Source organism: Borostomias antarcticus (assembly GCF_949987555.1).
Source record: "Borostomias antarcticus genome assembly, chromosome: 23".
NCBI classification, from domain to species: Eukaryota; Metazoa; Chordata; class Actinopteri; order Stomiiformes; family Stomiidae; genus Borostomias; species Borostomias antarcticus.
The window spans coordinates 3,319,095-3,339,257 of NC_140256.1; the positions used below are offsets into that span (position 1 = coordinate 3,319,095).

Genomic DNA, 20,163 nt, shown 5'->3' on the forward strand with positions numbered 1-20,163 from the left:
TGCTCCTGGTCTGGCTGTTAAGTGTGATCGTCACGTAGCAGAAGGCCGTGTCCATGGCTCCTAGGTGTGTGTGTCCATGGCTCCTAGGTGTGTGTGTCCATGGCTCCTAGGTGTGTGTGTCCATGGCTCCTAGGTGTGTGTATCCATGGCTCCTAGGTGTGTGAGTCCATGGCTCCTAGATGTGTGTGTCCATGGCTCCTAGGTGTGTGTGTCCATGGCTCCTAGGTGCGTGTGTCCATGGCTCCTAGGTGTGTGTGTCCATGGCTCCTAGGTGTGTGTGTCCATGGCTCCTAGGTGTGTGTGTCCATGGCTCCTAGGTGTGTGTGTCCATGGCTCCTAGGTGTGTGTGTCCATGGCTCCTAGGTGTGTGTGTCCATGGCTCCTAGGCGCGTTCCGGCTGGGTCACAGGCCGAGGACACGCCCGACGGTTCCCCCGGGTCCTAGAGTAGCTGTGTTTGGCTCCGGACGGTCTTCCCCGGGGCAGGGGAGAACTTTATTATGACTCTGATCTCCATACAAGACTGTGGTCTGATTGGCCCATAACGCCAACCTAGGACTTTGTGCACCTGCTGTTTTTAGCGATCAGGTCAGATTACCAGGGTGGGAGAGCTGGTGTTTAACAGTTTTTTAGCTCAGCAGAGACATACCATGTTATACTCGTTAGTACATTGGGCCTGAATTTGCTGGAGCAAAATTCTTTAAATCTGAGCAGCAAGTTTACATGAACAATGATTGAAATGTTATGACATCACTGACTTTTAGCTCCCTGTCTGTCTGAGCCCATAACAGTGTGTACTTGAAATGAGCATTTGCCTTTTTCTTTGTCTATAACATTGATGAGCGTCTTTTCTGTGTTGTTGCATTGGCAGGACACCGAGAAGGAGGGGCTTAGTGAGCGAGAGCGAATCAGATCACAGATCCGGGAGCTGCGCAGCCAACAAACCCAGCAGAGCAGAGAGCTGCACAGGACAGGTGAGGAGCAGCAACACACACACACACACACACACACACACACACACACACTCACGACACACACACACACACACACACACACACACACACCCACACACACACACACAGACCTCTGTTTTGCTATGTGAGGCGTATTTTTATGACAGTGTTAGCTTTAGCTTAAGAGTCAAATTTGGGTTAGCGCTTATTCTTAAACACAACATTGACCATCTATATTGCCTGGAGCTCCACACCTATGCACCTCTCAGGGCAATTTCCTCTGGACTGCTTGTGAAAATAGGAAACCAAAAGAGCCCTTTTACTGCTGTGGGGTGAGGGAGTTGAGAGGTTAAGGCTGGCTTAGAACATTTGAGCTCCTCTAAGACTTTGTTTGCGAGCTTCAAGAGACAGTCTCGTGGCCATGGCTCCAACTGGGACGGTCATTGTATTTACCCCTGTTAGCTCACCTATAAATACAACAGGGTGAATGCCTTCATTTAGGCACAAATTTGCCTTCACCCAAGACCTTGTGACTTTTGCATTCACTCACAAACACACCTCTCTCCCTCTCTCTCTCTCTCTCTCTCTCTCTCTCTCACACGCACACATGCACACGCACACACACACACACACACACTAGGAGAGAATGATGAAGCGAGGGGAAAATTTGGTTACGACCAGACTGCTTTGTGTACAACCCAAAGTATGTGTTAAGCAAAAGCCACGCGCAGAGTTGTTTAGGCTTAAAGGTAAAGGCCTGTCTTTTTTAAATCTGGGCTGCTAAACTCAAACCTACATACGTTGACCTGAACTTGTCAGGTTGGGCTGAGCCCTGTCAGACCTGGGCTAGACCACTCGGCCATCATCTCACGATGTGTCCTTGTCTGCCTTCGCTAGTGGGGGTTTGGGAAGGGACAGGAATATCACGAGCTCAAAGGAGAACCCACACCCATAGTCTTACCTCTGCTATTTAGGGCAGAGAGACCAAACCAAGCTTAAATTAGCCTAGAAACACACGTCTCTCTCTCGACTTTCACCTCACCATACAATTAGGGTCGGGGTTAGGGCAGGGCCAATGGCAGGACAGAATCTCCAGAGGCATTGTGGGTCGGAGCTTTTTTTGAAACGGACGCCGGTACACAAAGACACAGGAAGTTTACGTCTGGAAACCGCCAGGATGGGGTGTGGTGGGTCCGTGGCGTCGGAGGGGCGGGTGTGTTTTTAATGGAGGGAGAGAAGAAAGGGAAGAAGAAGAAGAAGAAGAACAGAGGGAGAGAAGTTAGGAGTGACACGGCAGGACTCTGAAGATCTCTGACCACCACATAGACATAACTCCCTGTCGACCGTATTCCCTGGCTCACCAGTAGACTATATGGTGCTCTTGCACACGTGTACACATTCTCACACTCGGGTCCGCTCTGTGGCAAGGCTGTGATTTGGGAAATAACCGGTTCGCTCCGTCCCGCAAGTTTCCAAAGCGGCTACACCAAAACCCCTCAACTTTAAACGGGGAAAGACCCCTGCTGTGTTGCCGTTTCTGTTTTGTGTTTTTTTTTGTGGGGAGAGGGAGGGGCACATCATATTTTTGGGGTTATTTTAAAACACATCTCTCATTACCCAATTGCACTGGGGGGTTTCCACACAATGGACGAGACGCCACACAATGGACGAGACGCCACAATGGACGAGACACCATACAGACGGCAACAACAACAACAAAACGCCCCTCTGCGTGTGTAAAGGACAAACGGTTTCACTGCCTTTCGCCTGGGCTAATGTTCAACCTTAATTGGAGTTATGAGATACGGCCTCGCTCTATGAAGTGGGCTATTCATAGGGCGAGGTGTGAGAGAAGCAGCCATGTTTGTTTTGAGTGCGCATCTGCGACTCATTGCTCATTTACACCGTAGATGCCATTATTACGTAAGCCATCCCTCCTCAGACTAACCGACTGCCTAAAGAGGACCTATTTAGTTTGTTGTGATTTTGAAGCGATTGTGATTTGTCAACGACAGGTCTTTTTCAACACTGTTACACAACCGTGCAGCTCAACTAATAAACTGCCTGAATAGAAAGCAATATAGTCCCGTCCCCCCCAACCCTGAGGCATGCCCTCCTGCCCTCCCCCACCACCCCACCCCGAGGCATGCCCCCCTGCCCCCCACCCCCAACCCGAGGCATGCCCCCCTGCCACCCCCCACCCCGAGGCATGTCAGTTTGAGAGAGGGGCCTGTGGCTTTCTCTCCGAGATTTCCTTCCTAAATAACAGGCATGCCCGCCTAGTGAGCCCTATTGGGACTTTTTTCACTCCAACGCCGTGCACATTTCGGTTGCCGAGTACATGGTGAGTTTCTCTGCACCATAGCTGTATTTTGAGTGTCTGTGGTGTAAGTGTGGCGCGTGTGCGTGTGTGTGCGCGCGTGTGTGTGTGTGTGTGGGGAGGGGGGGGGTGTCTCAGAGGGGGAGGATGTGGGCACTGCGCTGTTGTTTGGAGTGTGGTTTCCTGAGGAGAGAGGGAGGAATGAAGGAGGCTGGACACAGGGGAGGGGAGGGGGGGAGAACTCGTCCCGGTCTCTATTTCACCCCGACTTCACCCTTCACTTCCTGGGTTTGGCGACCACCTACGGCTCTGCTGCTCATTCCCGACGTTTCGTCCGACTCTCCCTCCCTCCCTCCCTCCCTCCTGGTCTTCCTCTCACTAATCATACCCAGGAACGGAGGCGGGCTCAAAGAAAACGTCTCGGCCCCCTCTGGTCTCCTCTGCGGTTCATACATCTCTGGGCTCCGGGGCCCTAAGCTCCACTGAGGGGCCTTCCTATCCATCAGCAGACCACGTTCACCTCCAGCTCCTCACCTGACCCCGCATTCCAGCTTGTTTATATTAGTTGAAAGTTCAGAGGAGCAGAGAGCAGAAATGCTGGAGCAACAGTACTGTATCGAATTGTATTAGCGTGGGAGGAGTTACAGCCCGGCGCTGTAGGGGCGTGGGTTTGTATGTGCCCCTCTCTCACTGTGCCGTGTTGTCTACCCTGCTGTAGGATCCAACTCAGGCATGGTTCTGGTTCTGGACCCCCTGGTGAGGGAGGAGAGCCCGGGGCCTCTGCTGGCTCTGCCCCAACGGGACCCCGTGACGGCAGAGGCAGACGTGGTCCTGGTCCACCGCCAGAGATCCGACTCTGGGGCCTCCGACCGCAGCCAAGGCTCCGGGCCCCCCAGGCCCCGGTTGGACTCGGGAGCCTCAGAGAAGAGCCTGGGCCTGGGTTCGGCCTTCAGGGCCAGGCTGGACTCGGGAGCCTCAGAGAAGAGCCTGGGTTCGGCCTTCAGGGCCAGGCTGGACTCCGGAGCCTCGGACCGGAGTCAGAGTTCAACCCAGCGAGGGAAGCTAGACTCCGGGGCCTCGGAGCGTAGCGTGGGCTCCCAGTCCCGCTTCAGACAGAGAATGGACTCGGGCACCTCGGACTCCAACACGGGCCCTCGACCCCGCCTGGGTTCCGACCTGACCTCTGACGGGGCCGGTTTGCTGTCGAGGAAACGGCTGGATTCTGGGACGTCGGACCCGGGCGCGGGCGTGTCCTCTGCGGGGCGTGGCCGAGAAGAGGAGGCGGAAGTGGTCATGAGTAGCTCCTCCTCCAGCACGGACTCCGAGGCAGAGAGCAGCAATCACAAACCGACCAGCTGCCCCGTCCGGTCCAGCCAGGTCAGCCCCACCGGTGACCCCGAGCGAGAGCAGCCCGATGGGGCCGTTCAGTCCAGGAGAGCTCCAGGCTCCCACAATGGCCTGCTCAACGGCAACGCCAGGGGAAAGTGGGATGTCCTAGAACAGAAGGTATAGTATACAGACTTATATATATCAGCCCACTTAGAATATAAACTTTTAAAGTTGCACTGAAACGGACGTTTGAGATCATCTAACTTCCGTAGTTTGACGTATTTCCGACGCAAACAAGCTATGAGGGTGGGACATATGTTTAGAGGAATTTGATTGGAACATTGACAAGTGGACGGGTTTTAAGAACTTTAGACAGATTCGATAGAAGGATAGCGTTGATTGACGGGTGGATGTCGTGAGATTATTGGCCTAAAATCTAAGGTACCTGTTGTTGTCACTGCACGTGACCTACCGTTTTCCAGGAAGTAAGAAATTATATACTTTGATATAAGATTAAAACAAAAGTAGAATTTAGTAATTTTTTTTGGCATACATTGTTGAATAGGTGAACACTATGAACAATTATGTGAACCAAAATGGGACAGAATGCTTTTTTCATTTCAGTGCGACTTTAAACTTGTGTTTTGAATGCACATGCCCTGTATCTCACTAGCAAGTAGTAAAATGCCGTAAGACCACTAGGGGGGGTGGTCGAGCTACATTACATTGATTGGATGTGAGGTTCGTGCACTCTCCTGGGATCCGCTCTCCCTGACAAAAGACACTATCAAACGCTCCATACCTCAGTGGCACCCTGTTCAAAACCGCAGCTGTAAACATCTTGTGTTTCTTTTAAGTGTGTGTTCTGTTGTCCTGCTGTTACTTGGCTACACAGGACCACAGAACCTGGCCCAAATACAGGACCACAGAACCTGGCCCAAATACAGGACCACAGAACCTGGCCCAAACACAGGACCACAGAACCTGGCCCAAACACAGGACCACAGAGCCTGGCCCAAACACAGGACCACAGAACCTGGCCCGAACACAGGACCACAGAGCCTGGCCCAAATACAGGACCACAGAACCTGGCCCAAACACAGGACCACAGAACCTGGCCCAAACACAGGACCACAGAGCCTGGCCCAAACACAGGACCACAGAGCCTGGCCCAAACACAGGACCACAGAGCCTGGCCCGAACCTTTGTTGGAATGCGCTGATTAGGTTCTGGTTCCCCTCAGGTCTGTGTCGTCCTCACGGTGCCGGGCCAGGAGCTCCGGGTCCACATTAGACTGCTGCTCCAGCAGAGCTCAGCAACAACAACACAGACACACGGTCAACAATACACAACACAACAACAACACACAGACACACGGTCAATAATACACAACACAACAACAACACACAGACACACGGTCAATAATACACAACAACAACAACAACACACAGACAAACGGTCAATAATACACAACACAACAACAACACACAGACACACGGTCAATAATACACAACACAACAACAACACACAGACACACGGTCAATAATACACAACACAACAACAACACACAGACACACGGTCAATAATACACAACACAACAACAACACACAGACAAACGGTCAATAATACACAACACAACAACAACACACAGACACACGGTCAATAATACACAACACAACAACAACACACAGACACACGGTCAATAATACACAACACAACAACAACACACAGACACACGGTCAATAATACACAACACAACAACAACACACAGACACACGGTCAATAATACACAACACAACAACAACACACAGACACACGGTCAATAATACACAACACAACAACAACACACAGACAAACGGTCAATAATACACAACAAAACAACAACACACAGACACACGGTCAATAATACACAACACAACAACAACACACAGACACACGGTCAATAATACACAACACACAGACACATGGTCAATAATACACAACACAACAACAACACACAGACACACGGTCAACACAACAACAACTACACACAGACACATGGTCAACAACAACAACACACAGACACACGGTCAACACAACAACAACAACAACAAAGACACACGGTCAACACAACAACAACAACAACAACACACACGGTCAACACAACAACAACAACAACAACACACAGACACACGGTCAACACAACAACAACAACAACAACAGACACACGGTCAACACAACAACAACAACAACAACAAACAGACACACGGTCAACACAACACAAAAACACACAGACACACGGTCAACACAACAACTACACACAGACACATGGTCAACAACAACAACAACAACAACACAGACACACGGTCAACACAACAACAACAACACAGACACAGACACACGGTCAACAACAACAACAACACAGACACACGGTCAACACAACAACAACAACAACAACACAGACACACGGTCAACACAACAACAACAACAACACAGACACGGTCAACAACAACAACACAGACACACGGTCAACACAACAACAACAACAACACAGACACACGGCCAACACAACAACAACAGACAGTCAACACAACAACAACAACAACAACACAGACACACGGTCAACACAACAACAACAACAACAACAACACAGACACACGGTCAACACAACAACAACAACAACAACAGACACACGGTCAACACAACAACAACAACAACAACACACATACGGTCAACACAACAACAACAACAACAACAGACACACAGGTGCGAGATATACCCCGCTGCATCCTGCTCCTGCTCCGTAGTCTGGCGACCTCAGAGGGGGTCGCGGGTCGTCTTCTATTCCAGAGTCCGGCGGAGGACAGAGATGCTCCGTCTCCTGACAGTAATGTAAACACACCAGAGGCCCCCATCGCAGCACCGCAGCCAAAAAAAGAACAGAGCCCCAAACGCTTCACTTCCAAACACGGTTGCGTAAGAGCCCCCCCCACCCCCTGCGGGCCTGCGCGTGTTCTCATAGATGTCACCGTGTCCTCTCGACTCCCTCAGCCCCAATGTCCCTCCAAGTATCTGTACGTGTGCTCTGCGGTACGTCAGGACATCAGCTTGATTCATCTTGACCGTGTTCCCTTTGGGCTGCTCGCCCGAGATCCAGTCCGTCTGTGGCTCGCGTCCCGTACAAAGTGTACCGATCATCAAGTCCATGTCCAGATCTTCTTCTTCATCTGCTCTTCTATTGTTTTTTTAATCTCTCTCTCTCTCTCTCTCTCTCTCTCTCTCTCCCCCCCTCTCCTCTATCTCTCTCACTAGGACTCTGTACGCAGCGATACCGCGCCCCACACCTCTCAGCAAAGTAAAAGACGCCGGTAAGCACACGTTTGTAAGACGCGCTCGTAGCGAGGGTCTTCTTCGTTAGAGGAAGGGGGCGAGATGACAGCCTGGGATCGTCCGCGTCGGACCTCCGATCTGAAACGTCTCCCGACGTCGATGGCGTCACACTAGAGGAGATCTGGGCACGCTGCTCCTCTCTAATGCTGCTCCTCCTGAGTTATAGCCGCTCCTCCGGTATCAAAGCACCCCCGTCCTTCTCTCAAACTAATGGCTTCCATTTGGAGGGGGGCTTCACAGGGCCCACATGACCGTATAGGGCCAGTCGGGAGGGGGGAGGGGGGGGGGGACAGACAGCCGACCGGATGGCGATGGAACTAGGAGAGATACAGTAGTCCGTCACAGTCCTGTGTGTGTGTGTGTGTGTGCTGTGTAAACACTGAACTTAACATCTCAAGAAGATGGATATCAACCACTTTTTCCTTATTTGTCTTTTGCCCCTGGCCTGATTGTGAATCCTCCATCATTAGTTGTTTTTTCTCTCTGTGTGCTATCCTGTCCTATCATGCGATCGCAAGGTCACTAACTATGGGAGGATGTTCACAGCGGGCCTAAATCACCTCGTAGTACCGAGAATCTCCAAGGAATCCCTGAGGGGGGGAGAGAGAGGGAGAGAGAGAGAGGGAGAGAGAGAGAGAGGGAGAGAGGGGGGGAGAGAGAGAGGGAGAGAGAGAGAGAGAGAGAGAGAGGGAGAGAGAGAGGGAGAGAGGGGGGGAGAGAGAGAGAGGGAGAGAGAGAGAGAGAGAGAGAGAGAGAGAGGGAGAGAGGGGGGGGGGAGAGAGAGAGAGAGGGAGAGAGAGAGAGAGGGAGAGAGAGAGAGAGAGAGAGGGAGAGAGAGAGAGAGAGAGGGAGAGAGGGGGGGAGAGAGAGAGAGGGAGAGAGAGAGGGAGAGAGAGAGAGAGGGAGAGAGAGAGAGAGGGAGAGAGAGGGAGAGAGGGGGGGAGAGAGAGAGAGGGAGAGAGAGAGGGAGAGAGAGAGAGAGGGAGAGAGAGAGAGAGAGAGAGGGAGAGAGAGAGGGGGGCAAGTCTGTCTGCCTATGAGCGACGAGTAGGAGCTGAAAAAGAGGGAGAAGGCGGGAGGAGAATGTGAGAAAAGGATGGGGGCTGGAGCACGAGGGAGGAATAAAGGAGAGAGAGAGGACGGAGACTGGTAGAGAGACCCAGAAAGAGGAGACCAGAGAGGTGCACTATAAGACCGTGCCGTGTTTTGAGTTCTGCAGATTTTAGTATTGACCTAGGGACCGCTCTCCAGTCGTTGTGCGTGAGCTGACCCGGACGCCCGATCGACTGACCCTCCTCTCTCTTTTAATGAGTATCCGTATGTTCGTCCTCTGCTGGTACATCCTGTGTTCTGTCTCTTGTTCGCAGGGCCTGAGAAGAAAGAGGTTGTTTCGGCCCCGTTCACCCGCGCCAACTCCGTGCGGGACAGGGTGCGCAAGTTCACCGAGCCTGGCCCGGGTCCGACCCCCTGCCCGAGCGTCCCGCTGCTGAAGAGAGGCTCTCTGAGGAACGGGTCGGCTTCCGGCGCCGCCAGCCAGAGCTCCTTCGCTAGGGCCCAGTTCTTCGAGGGTCCGGGGGCAGGAAGGCGACAGCAGATCAAGACACCAGAGACGGCGTCCGTCAGCGCCCCTGCAGACAGGACTGGGAGACCCCACGTAGCCTCCACATCCTCCTCCATCTCCTCGGAGAGCAACGGCCAATGCCAGGGCACTGCTCAACCAGGGGGCGTGTCCACCAAACCTCTGTCCTCGGCCGACCAATCACCGAACGAGGTGGGCGGGACGAGGTGGCCGGCTGAAAAGCTGAGGCACCCCTCCGGCGACTCAAAGGAAGACAGGACCCCAGGGAGAGCAGCCGTGACGAGGGACAGCCAGGCAGAGGTCGACCCCGACATGAAGACCTTCCTCAACATCGAGATCAAAGATGGCCGCGCTGCCACCTCCTCCTCCTCCTCCTCATCCTCCTCTGCCTCCAGGGTCGGCATGGTTCCCATCGGCATGTCCCCACGCATCACCAACACCGCACAGAGACCAGGTAGGACAGCGGACGTCAACACTTACCCAACACCCCAACACTCACTTTGTTGATTAGGCGATAGGCACGCTATGTTGGTGAAGCCAGAGTACCCTTGTTCAGATGTACATTTTGACTGCTTTGTATCTTTGAAACGATGGCGCCTGATTGGTTCTCGGGTCCGCTCATCCAACCGTCCCTGTCTCATTGTACTCTACTGCACAAACTGCCTGTGTGTGTGTCTGTGTGTGTGTGTGTGTGTGTGTGTGTGTGTGTGTGTGTAGGCAGAGTAAATATGTGCATGGGGGAGGAGGTAGTGTAGATTGGCGTCTTGTGACCCAGCTCCCAACCCCAAAATGTCAAACCCATCCCTCGCGCTGGAATCCGCGTCGCACACGGGAGACCAGCGACGCCCACGGCGGCCGGTCACAAAGGGCAGGCTCCGGGATCGGACCGGGCCGGGTCAAGCAGGGTCAAGCAGGGGCAGGTGGGGGCATGGGGACGCGTGGGGGGAGCGCGAGCAATGACGGGATGAAACAGCGCCGTGTCTGTGCCGCGGAACGCGCCGCGCGGGCGTGGGGGAGGGCGGGGGGGGGGCGCGGGAACACAGGGCCCCTCAACAACGGGCTGTTGTCTACTGTTCTTACCGTGCGACTCCCGACCGCACAATGCCGTCTCTCTGTGGCCGTCTCTCCTCCGGAGTTCGACCGCCGCGTATCGGCGTCCGCGACAGATAAGCCGATGCGATCGTGCTTCGCGACCCGTGCTGAGGCTGTGAGTCTGTGAAAGTTCCCTTGGAAACCGGTGCGTCCGACTGCACTGAGCGATGTTGCTAGTGAAGTTCAAAGTTCACGCCCCCCCCCCCCCCTCCCTGGTAGTGCTGTATCTTGGTGAGTCCTGGGAGCAACGCGGTCACAGCTGCTCTGGACATCTATCCAAACAAGCGCTCTTGTGTTCCCATTCTTCCCAGCAACCAGTACCTCCAACCCAAACAGTTTATTTTAGATCTTGCCTGGCGCTGGCCTACGATGGAGCGCCATCTCTCCCAGCACCCATTAACTTACACACACACACACACACACACACTCGCACACACACACCTCTGACAGCTCTGCTGGTCTTCTACAAGAGATCGGTGGTGCTTTTAAAGCCAATTTTCTCTAATGGACAGGGGCTCCTTTTTTGGAAGCTCTTCGCCTCAGGTTGACTTAAGACAGGCGTGGAGAATGTCCCGTTCACTCCGCAGCGCCAAACAACATTGCGAAGTGTCTGCGTCACACCTCGGTTTTACAATCGCGCACACTGATGGTTGTGTATATACGGTACAGTGCTAGCGAGTTTAAGCGTGCGTGGGAAGTGTACAGGGTACTTGCGGGAGAATGTCTGTGTATATTCGAAGTGGCTTTGTCTATACTTGTAACTCGGCCATTAGAGAAGAGCGCGGTGGTTATGACACCATGGCAGCTGAGCTTTCATAACTGTGTAATGGCCGTTCCCAGCTCGCTAGGCACATCATACCCACCGATGCGCACAGGCTCTTGGGATTTGTTTCAGTTCAACTACTTAGGGGTAAACACTGGCTGGGTGGTGCTATGGCTGTTTGAAGTGACAGAATTGTAGCTTTTTTGGTATTTCAACTCAACATGTAATTCTCTTTTTCTTAAAGAATTTATTTTTAAAAACACTAGACTAAAAACATACTTAAAATACAAGACGTTTCGGTGTAACACCTTCATCAGTTGGTTGGCGCAAACATCAGTTGTTTGGTGCACAGGAAGTTACTTCCAGCACAGGAAGTTACTTCCTGTGCACCAAACAACTGATGAAGGTGTTTGGATGAACACCGAAACCTCTTGTGTTTTAAGTTTGTTTTTAGTCCAGTGTTTTTTAAAAATAAATTGGTAACACTTTACAATAAGGGTACATTAATAAGCAGTAGTTAATGCATTATTAAGCATTAAGTAAGTCTATTAACCATTTAATAATGTTATTTATGTTAACTCAGGTTAACTCACCTAACCCTAACCCTAACCTTAACTAAGGTATTAATTAACATTAATAACCTAACCTAACCCTAAATAAGCATTAGTTAACAGTTAACTAATGTTTTTTGCGACCCTTATTGTAAAGTGTGACCAATAAATTATTGTAGAAAATGTTACCACCTGGATAAATGAATCTCCATAGACATGTAATTCTCTTGTTGCTTTGTCTGTCCCTCTGTTAGAGCTGACCCTGGGTCTGAGAGCTACCCCCTTCAAGATCTCCTCCTCCTCATCCTCCGGCCTGACCTCAGGGTCCTCCTTCAAGGTACGGCAACATCCAGGACACCGGAAGCTACCCTTAACACGGCGTTGGGGCGCGAATCCGCGTCACAGCGCTGCCTCAAGTGGGCGTGGCCACTTATGGGCGCACTGTCACACACCGTCAACAATTTAGCACTGTCAGCCATGTTTTCAGAATGAATGAACATCATCCCGTCACAAGAGTGTATATTTTTAAGTAAACAGAAATAAACCAGAAGCTACAGCACGACGGCTCTCGCCAAATGAATTTAAAGATTTAAAAAGAAGTCATTAAAACCCCCATCTCTGATATATACTGTAGTTAAAACACTGTGTTATTGTTGTCATAGGCCGTGGTTCTTTCCACAAAGGTCGCCAAGAGTACATGTCTCTGAGGTGTACAGTAAGAAGCAGGGAGAGAGAGAGCATGAGAGAGACAGAGAGATCAAGGGAGGACTGTGTTTATCAAGCACACAGTGGGTAGCTGGTCACCATGTCCTTGTAGGGTATGATACAAAGAGAGAGAGAGAGAGAGAGAGAGAGAGAGGGAAGGAGGGAGGGAGGGAGGGACTCTGGGCACTCGTTGTTCTCTCTGCTGCCCATCCTCGCTGAGCTGCGTCTGGGGAGCACTTCCTCAAACACACCTGTCTGTCTCGTCTACAGGCCCCGCCTCCCTGTAGTACACACACACACACACACACACACACACACACACTCAGCACGCCCTCTCTCTACACACACACACACCCACCCACTCAGCATGCCCTCTCTCTCTACACACACACACACACACACATACACACTCAGCACGCCCTCCCTCTACACACACACACTCACTCATCACATCCTCTCCCTACACACACACACTCATCACATCCTCTCCCTACACACGCACACTCATCACATCCTCTCCCTACACACACTCACCCGCTCATCACATCCTCTCTCTTTCCCTCCAAAACCAAGAGGCCGCCTCCCCCTCATCGCCGATTCCTGTGCTCTGATTGGTGGAGACGAGTGATCCGGCTCTTTGATGTTGACGTCGCTTGCTGATGATCTCTACAGTCAGGTGGTTGAGTCGGGATTCAGAGTACAGCTCCCCTCTCGAACCTGAACCTGAGAGGTTGGGAAGAGTGGGCGTGTCCTCGGGGTGGGGGGTTAAAAGTGCTATGATGAGTGAAGGAGAGCGAGGCCTTAATGAGGAAGAGGAGAGAAACGCTTCTCTCTCTAATGGCCCCGTGTCCCCGCGCAGAGACCTGCGCTAATCTGGTTAGGGGATCAGGGAGCTGAGAGGAGGCGAGTTGCCAGGGGGGCCGGCTGATCGGGGGGGGGGGGGCGGATTTAAGGTGTTGCACCGAGACCGTCTCCGTCAGTTAGGCCTCCAGGGAGACACAGATACAGACACAGATAAGGGGTCTCTCTCTCACACACGGGCAGACGGCGGCAGTCAGAGTGAGAGAGAGCAGAGGGGGAGTTCATTCATGCTTCAAGGGATGAGGTGTGCGCTCGACTGAGCTAAGCGCCGTCAGGACAAATAGGTAGGTCTATTAGTCTTGTTTTTTTGTGCGTTTGATTGACATATTACTTTTATATTTCAGCGTTATGACTTGTTATTTCAGTCCAAGCCACCAGCAGGGTACTTTATGGATCATGATGTTGTACGTATCGGTTGCCGCTAGTTAAGCTTCAGGCTGTGTCTGCTAATGCATTCGTAGGGGGAGAGGGTTAAGCAACTAAACGTGTTTGTCCCTGAACGTAGCCTACTACGATAATAACACGCTGTTGTAGCATTTAGCGTGCATGCTAACCTGAGGGGCAAGCAAATCTACAAATCTAACAGTCTTAGTCTGTGGCCCATTCCTACATGGTGACTGAGGACAGGCCTGGCTAGCCTCCTCTCTCCGGGCCTGGGTTCAGGGGGTCGGCAGGGGTCAGCAGGGGTCGGCAGGGGTCGGCAGGGTCCGGCCGTTCACCTCTGTCTGCCGGGTTTATTGCGGTTTATAAGACAAACATGGAAATAGCTCGGCTAATGAGATTGTGGAAACGCCTTCAGATGTAATTTCTCTCTGGTTTATCGTCCACCATGGGACCAGGGACTACCTGCTCTCCCTGCATCCAGAGGGGACTGACCACCTGTCCACTCCTGGAAGTTCACGGGTGTGTGAGAGTTAGCTTGGGGAGGGGGAGGTGGAAGAATTCACATTCAGATGCTCTCCATAGATAACGTTGGTTGTTGTGTATACACACTGAGAAAACAAGTCCTCTCCTGGTTAAGTGGTGTAAGCAGAGATAGTGTGATAGTGGATTTTCCGTGCCTGCAGCTTGAACTTTCTGTCTTTATTGGTGTCTGTCAGAGGATCAGGCTAGCAGAGCCCCTCTGATCCTCCATGGTGGTCTCTGGCTCATCTCTGCCCTCCTCCACCCTCAACTCCACTCTCACTTATCTACAATCCCCTTAATGACAGCTCATAGCCAGCCAGCTAGGCTTTTTATAGAATCGCGATGGAAATGTAGATTAGGAGGTATTCACATTCACAAGGCGCTGAATACAGAAGTAACAAATAATAATAAAGGTGGGCGAGTTTATGAATGAGAAGAGAAGGGCTTGTGGATACATGACGAGGAACGAAAGAAATTGAAATGGAGAAAGAGCGGGTTAGAGTCGGAAACGTGGACGCCGGAGGAAATGAGAGAGGGATTGGTAAGTGGAACTTGCGTGCGCTCTGTATGTAATAGACATTACATTACAGTCATTTAGCAGACGCTTTTATCCAAAGCGACTAACAATAATTGCATTTAACGTAGGAAAAGCCAATGTACTACTACTTGACAGAACTCACAAGTGCATCTTCTTTCTAAAACAAGTGACCAAGAGCATAATCTAGTGCTGAAGGCAAAGTGCAAGAATAGCAAGTACTATAGTTAAAGTACAGTGCAATACAATACAATACAATAAGTGCTTAGCACTTATTTAAACACAATAAGTGCTTAAATAGACCGCTGAGACACACCTCCTGGTTATCAGTAGGTACAGTATACAGTATTTACAGTGGGTAGGTAGTTAGGTAGTACTTTATTGATCCCCGAGGGAAAAGTACAGTGCCCAGATGGACCCTGGTCCAAGGGCAGCTGTTCCCTCTCGTCTCCGCCACCTGTCCAAGATGGCCGACGGGCTGGTTATACTGTAGCAGAGCGAGGCATCAGGGGAGGACTGTACTGTACGGCCTCGGCCCTGTAGTCACTACTGTCAACGCTGGCTTCTCTGGCACCAACACTAATCTCCCCATTGTCAACGGAGCCTGAACATAGACACACACGGGTTACACAACCGGTTCACACAGGTTACACAACCGGGTCACGTGTCTCGGTGTACGACCCCTGACGACCCCCGGTATGAGAGATCTCAGACAGGGACCATTATACCGGACCAGGCCTCATCAGCCATGTGTTGTTAGTTAGTGAAGCTATGGAGTCTGAAACAAAACCCCGGTGTTTTATGAGCAGCGAGATATAAACGTGTTCCCCAAGGTCATGTGGTCTGTTGGGATGGTCTCTGCTCTGGAGGGGGGCCAGGCTGAAAGGCCATGACGTGCTTTATTGGTGTGTTCTGGATGAATCGGCCCGCGGTATTTTTTCGAAGCGGTTTTAAGGCCGTTTCAGACGAGGAGCGATATCCGCGCACTGTAATTCATTTTCAATGAGAGAGAGAGAGAGAGCGGACAATTTGGGAGCAATCCGCTGATCCGAGCGAGAACGCAGGCGGAATATCGCTCCCCGTCTGAAACGGCCTTTATGCGTGACCGCAGATGGGGTCAGGACGCAGAGGATGCAGACTTATCTGAGATGGACGCAATTGTTGACGGTTTGATTCTCACAGCCCCGTTTGATTGACAGATAGTGTCACTGTGTAAAGAACATCCCCACTTCACACAGAGAGCAGCCATTTAATAGCTGTCTGTCTGTCTTGTCTGTCTGTCTCTCTCTCTCTCTCTCTCTCTCTCTCTCTTTCTCTCTCTCTCTCTCTCTCTTTCTCTCTCTCTCCCTCTCTCCCTCTCCTCTCTCTCTCTCTCTCTCTCTCTCTCTCTCTTTATCTCTCTCTCTCTCTCTTTCGCTCTATCTCTTTCTCTCTCTCTCTCTCTCTCTCTCTCTCTCTCTCTCTCTCTCTCTCACTCTGGCCTCTTCCTGGAAGCCTGTTTCTCTCTGAATCCCAGGAAACTGAACTGATGAGACCACCAGCTAATGAGACCACTTATCGTAGGATGTGTATTCTCTATGTTTACTGAGTCGAGCTACAGCGAATTGTCATGTTGTTGCACACCCACTATGCATGTAATTTGATATTTACAATGTAACATTACTGAGGATAAGACTCTGTCCAGGACATTGAGGTTTGTGTTGCGTTCACCTGCGTTCACATGCATCACACACTGTTCTCTTACCTCGCTCATCTAATCACACTGTATTAAAGGATGAACATTACATTAATCTTCAGCTACTGTTACAGTAGGTCCCTCTTTTTGAATCCTCAAACATTTAATACCTGCACAGAAACCTACACCCCCCCCAGTAAAGACACACACACACACACACACACACAACATCAACACTCTCGCACGGCTTTCAACTTGACACACAAAGCACTTGAGGCATGCGCACACGCACGGTGACTCTGAGCCGCAGCTGGTCCGAACACGGCGATGTTCTCTCCTATCAGCCGGTCCGAACGATGCCCCGTGACTCTCCAGACCCACTGCCCACGCACGCTCTGAGACGTCCTTTTCCGGAACCTTCCCCACGGCCGGACAGGCAGCCAGACGGACCGACCCCGACTACCCACTCTGTGCCTCGACGGCCGGCCGAACCCTGGCGGTCTGTCTTATGACCCCCCGCCAAGTCATGCAACTCAGCTGACAGACGAGACTGGACTTTGTCGGAACGGTAGAAGTCTGAAGCTGATCTTTCCCAGCTCACGTCTACAGCCCCGTCCAAAGCCCCCCGGTCGCCTGCCAGCCGAGGTGTGAAGGACGAGGGCTCTAAATCCAGGGGGTTTGAGAGGAGGAGGGGGGTGGGTCTCTCTCTGAACCACTGCCACCAGTACCCCCCCCCCAACCCCCCCCCATTCCCCCTAGCCCGTGGAATAAAGGCCGGCCCAATGATAAACAGACATGTCCGTGGCACCTCTGCTGCCTTGGGAACGGGATTCCGTGCATGCTGATTGGCTGCCGGGGTCGGGTCACTGAAGAGGGGAGATTTGTTGGGGGGGGGGGGGGTATAAAGAGCGAGCGTTGTTTTGGAGAGTCTCTACAAACAGGCAGACCGAGAGGACGCCTATACTGTCCTCCTCTCTTCTCACAAGCCGATACGGGAGCGCTGGGATTTTTTTCAACTCGTACTGTAAGAGCCCAACTTCAGTACTTTAGCAGCTTAGCTTAGCTTAGCTTGAGCGGAACTTTAAAGCAAGGTCGAACGGCATCGGAGCCGTGGCGTGACGTCGACCACCGCTGCCCAAACATGCCTGGCGTGAACCTGGACTTCCTCCCTGCCCCGGACGCCCCGGAGGTGCTGGGCAGCCCGGACAGCCCGTGTGCCGAGTCGGGCCTGGAGGAGGTGATCGGAGACCTCCTGGCCCGGGAGCGAGAGAGGGTGGAGGGAGGGGAGGAGGGGGAGGAGGAGGAGGAGGGCGAGGGGGAGGGGGGTCTGTGCGGGAGATGGAGCTGACGCTCGCGCTGCGCGGCTGCGGGAGATCCACAGCGACCTGCAGGCCTTCGGAAAGCGGGTGGACGCCAAGCTGGAGGCGGCGGTGGCCCCCGCTGGCCTTGGTGCTTGACAGGGCTGCAGGAGGAGAACCTGAGACTGAGGATCCAGCAGAGAGGGCTGGCCAGGCAGGTGGAGGCCTTGTTCCAGGCCCTGGGGGCTTCCCGAACCCCAGCTTGACGCGCCCCCCTGCCCCGAAACCTCGCCCGCATGCACCCCTCGCCCCAACCAGCCCCCTCGAACGCACACACCCGCCCAGAGTCTCCATCCAATGGGAAACATACGCCGGAACTGTCGCTCAGCACGCCCCCCCTGCGCCGAACCCTTGTCCGCTGCAACCCCTCGTCGACGCCGACGACGCCCCATCCAGCCCCGTCGACCTTCACACCCACCCACAGTGCTCCGCAGGACCGGCCAATGAGAAACAAGAGCCGTCGCCTCCGTGTGCCGGACCCCGAGCCCGAGGCCCGCCCCGGTCCCCTCACCCCCCCCACCTTCGCCACCCCGTCGCTCCTCCTCCACCTCCTCGCTCCTGGGGGGCGCTCCCGCAGCAACAGCATGGTACCCGTGCTCTCATTGGCTGGAAGGAACCACTTCCCCGCTGTGACCTATAACCGTCCTGTCTCTGTCTCTCAACGTCTGCTTTGTCCGATGTTAATGTAATCCTAAATCTCTAACGACCCTCTCTATAATATGCTCACCTGAGCGGAACTGTTAGTGTGTAGTCTCATACTCGTAAATAATACTCAAACTTAATACTCCCTGTGTACTTAGTCTCTGTTTCGCTCACGGCCAGTATTCATATTCATAATATTCCGATGGCTGTTTACGTGTGAGTGTTGATTTTGACGTGTTCCCAGGTGGGATCAACACTGCTTGTTCTTCTTCTCCCCCTCCATCATCTGACTCTTAACCTGAGGATCAAATGTTCCAACGGCGAATATTTTTGTTATCTCCCATCATGCCCCTCTCCTCCCCTCCTCCCACAGTGTGACCTTCCATCTTCTCTCTCACTCTCTCCTGCCTGTCAGGAGCTGTTCCAAACCTTTTGATCCTAGCATGGCGGGGTTTGTGTTGGCCGTCGGGCTGCGCTGTGTGTGTGTGTGTGTGTGTGTGTGTGTGTGTGTGTGTGTGTGTGTGTAATGCCACGGCGACACACTTCCTGCTCTGGGAGGAAGGGACATCTTAGTTGTCATTTACACCTCTAGTTAGTAGCATCCTTCCCATGATGCACTACTTCCTCATCTAATGGCCACACACAGAGTGCCTAAGACCTCTGACCCCCTCCTCCTAAAATAGGTCCCAAACATCGTGTCGGACTGCATAACAGCTTTCTTCAAGCTTATTGTATTATGATATCCTGACCAGTAGGTCTCAAGTCAAACATGTTTTAAATTGTCTTTTTTGTATCGCTTTTTATTCTAGTCAACGTCCCTCGAAGTTAAATCACAACCTAAATATATGACGCAGACCGGTGTCTGATTCGGACGCTGGGGTTTGTAACCACAACATCAGGCCAGCGTGAAGCTCAGAGCCTTTTAGGAACAGTCTGGATGAGTCTATCCTGGCTGGCCGAAGCCTTCTAGGGCCAGAGGAATGCTGACCTGTGTGTTGTGACTGGGACACAGGGAACGGAGCCAAGGAGCTGTCAGATTAAGAGGCTCTTCTCTTCTCACTTTTCCTCCCCTGTTGCCCACAAGTCTCTCAAACTTGTTTGTTACCACATTTTACAGCAAACACTTCATGTGCTCATAGATCAGGGTTGGGTTTCCCAGAGGCGTCGTAGCGCTACGTTCATCGTAAGCTATGCCGTTCATCATAGCGCTACGGTGAACGTAGCGCTACGATGCCTCTGGGAAACTCAGCCCAGGTCAACAACATATGAGCCTCCCTGGCGTGTGGTGGTATAGCGAATGACATGGAGCTGTTGTGAGTTGATCGGTATTGTTATTAAACTCTGTGTAGTGGAGTCGTTGCACTCCAAAGACGAAATGTATCCTGAGCCAGGCTGGTTTTGAATGGCAGAGCACCCTGGCACTGTTGTCCTGTGTTTCTATACGCATGTTATGGACGCACAAGTGTGTGTTTGTGTTGTTGACATTTCCAGAGAGATTGAGTGGGTATTTGCGGCATTACCCACAGC

At 52.2% G+C, this 20,163-nt stretch overlaps 1 protein-coding gene across 1 annotated transcript in view; it reads left to right on the forward strand.

The window, feature by feature from the left end:
- smtnb (smoothelin b) overlaps positions 1 to 20,163 on the forward strand; it is a 62,245-nt gene that overhangs the window by 30,509 nt on the left and 11,573 nt on the right. The window contains exons 6-11 of the mRNA XM_084457413.1: positions 870 to 972; positions 3,990 to 4,777; positions 7,892 to 7,947; positions 7,998 to 8,146; positions 9,337 to 10,002; positions 12,209 to 12,291. Coding sequence (XP_084313539.1) covers positions 870 to 972; positions 3,990 to 4,777; positions 7,892 to 7,947; positions 7,998 to 8,146; positions 9,337 to 10,002; positions 12,209 to 12,291 — 1,845 coding nt within the window. The remainder of the gene's footprint in view (positions 1 to 869; positions 973 to 3,989; positions 4,778 to 7,891; positions 7,948 to 7,997; positions 8,147 to 9,336; positions 10,003 to 12,208; positions 12,292 to 20,163) is intronic.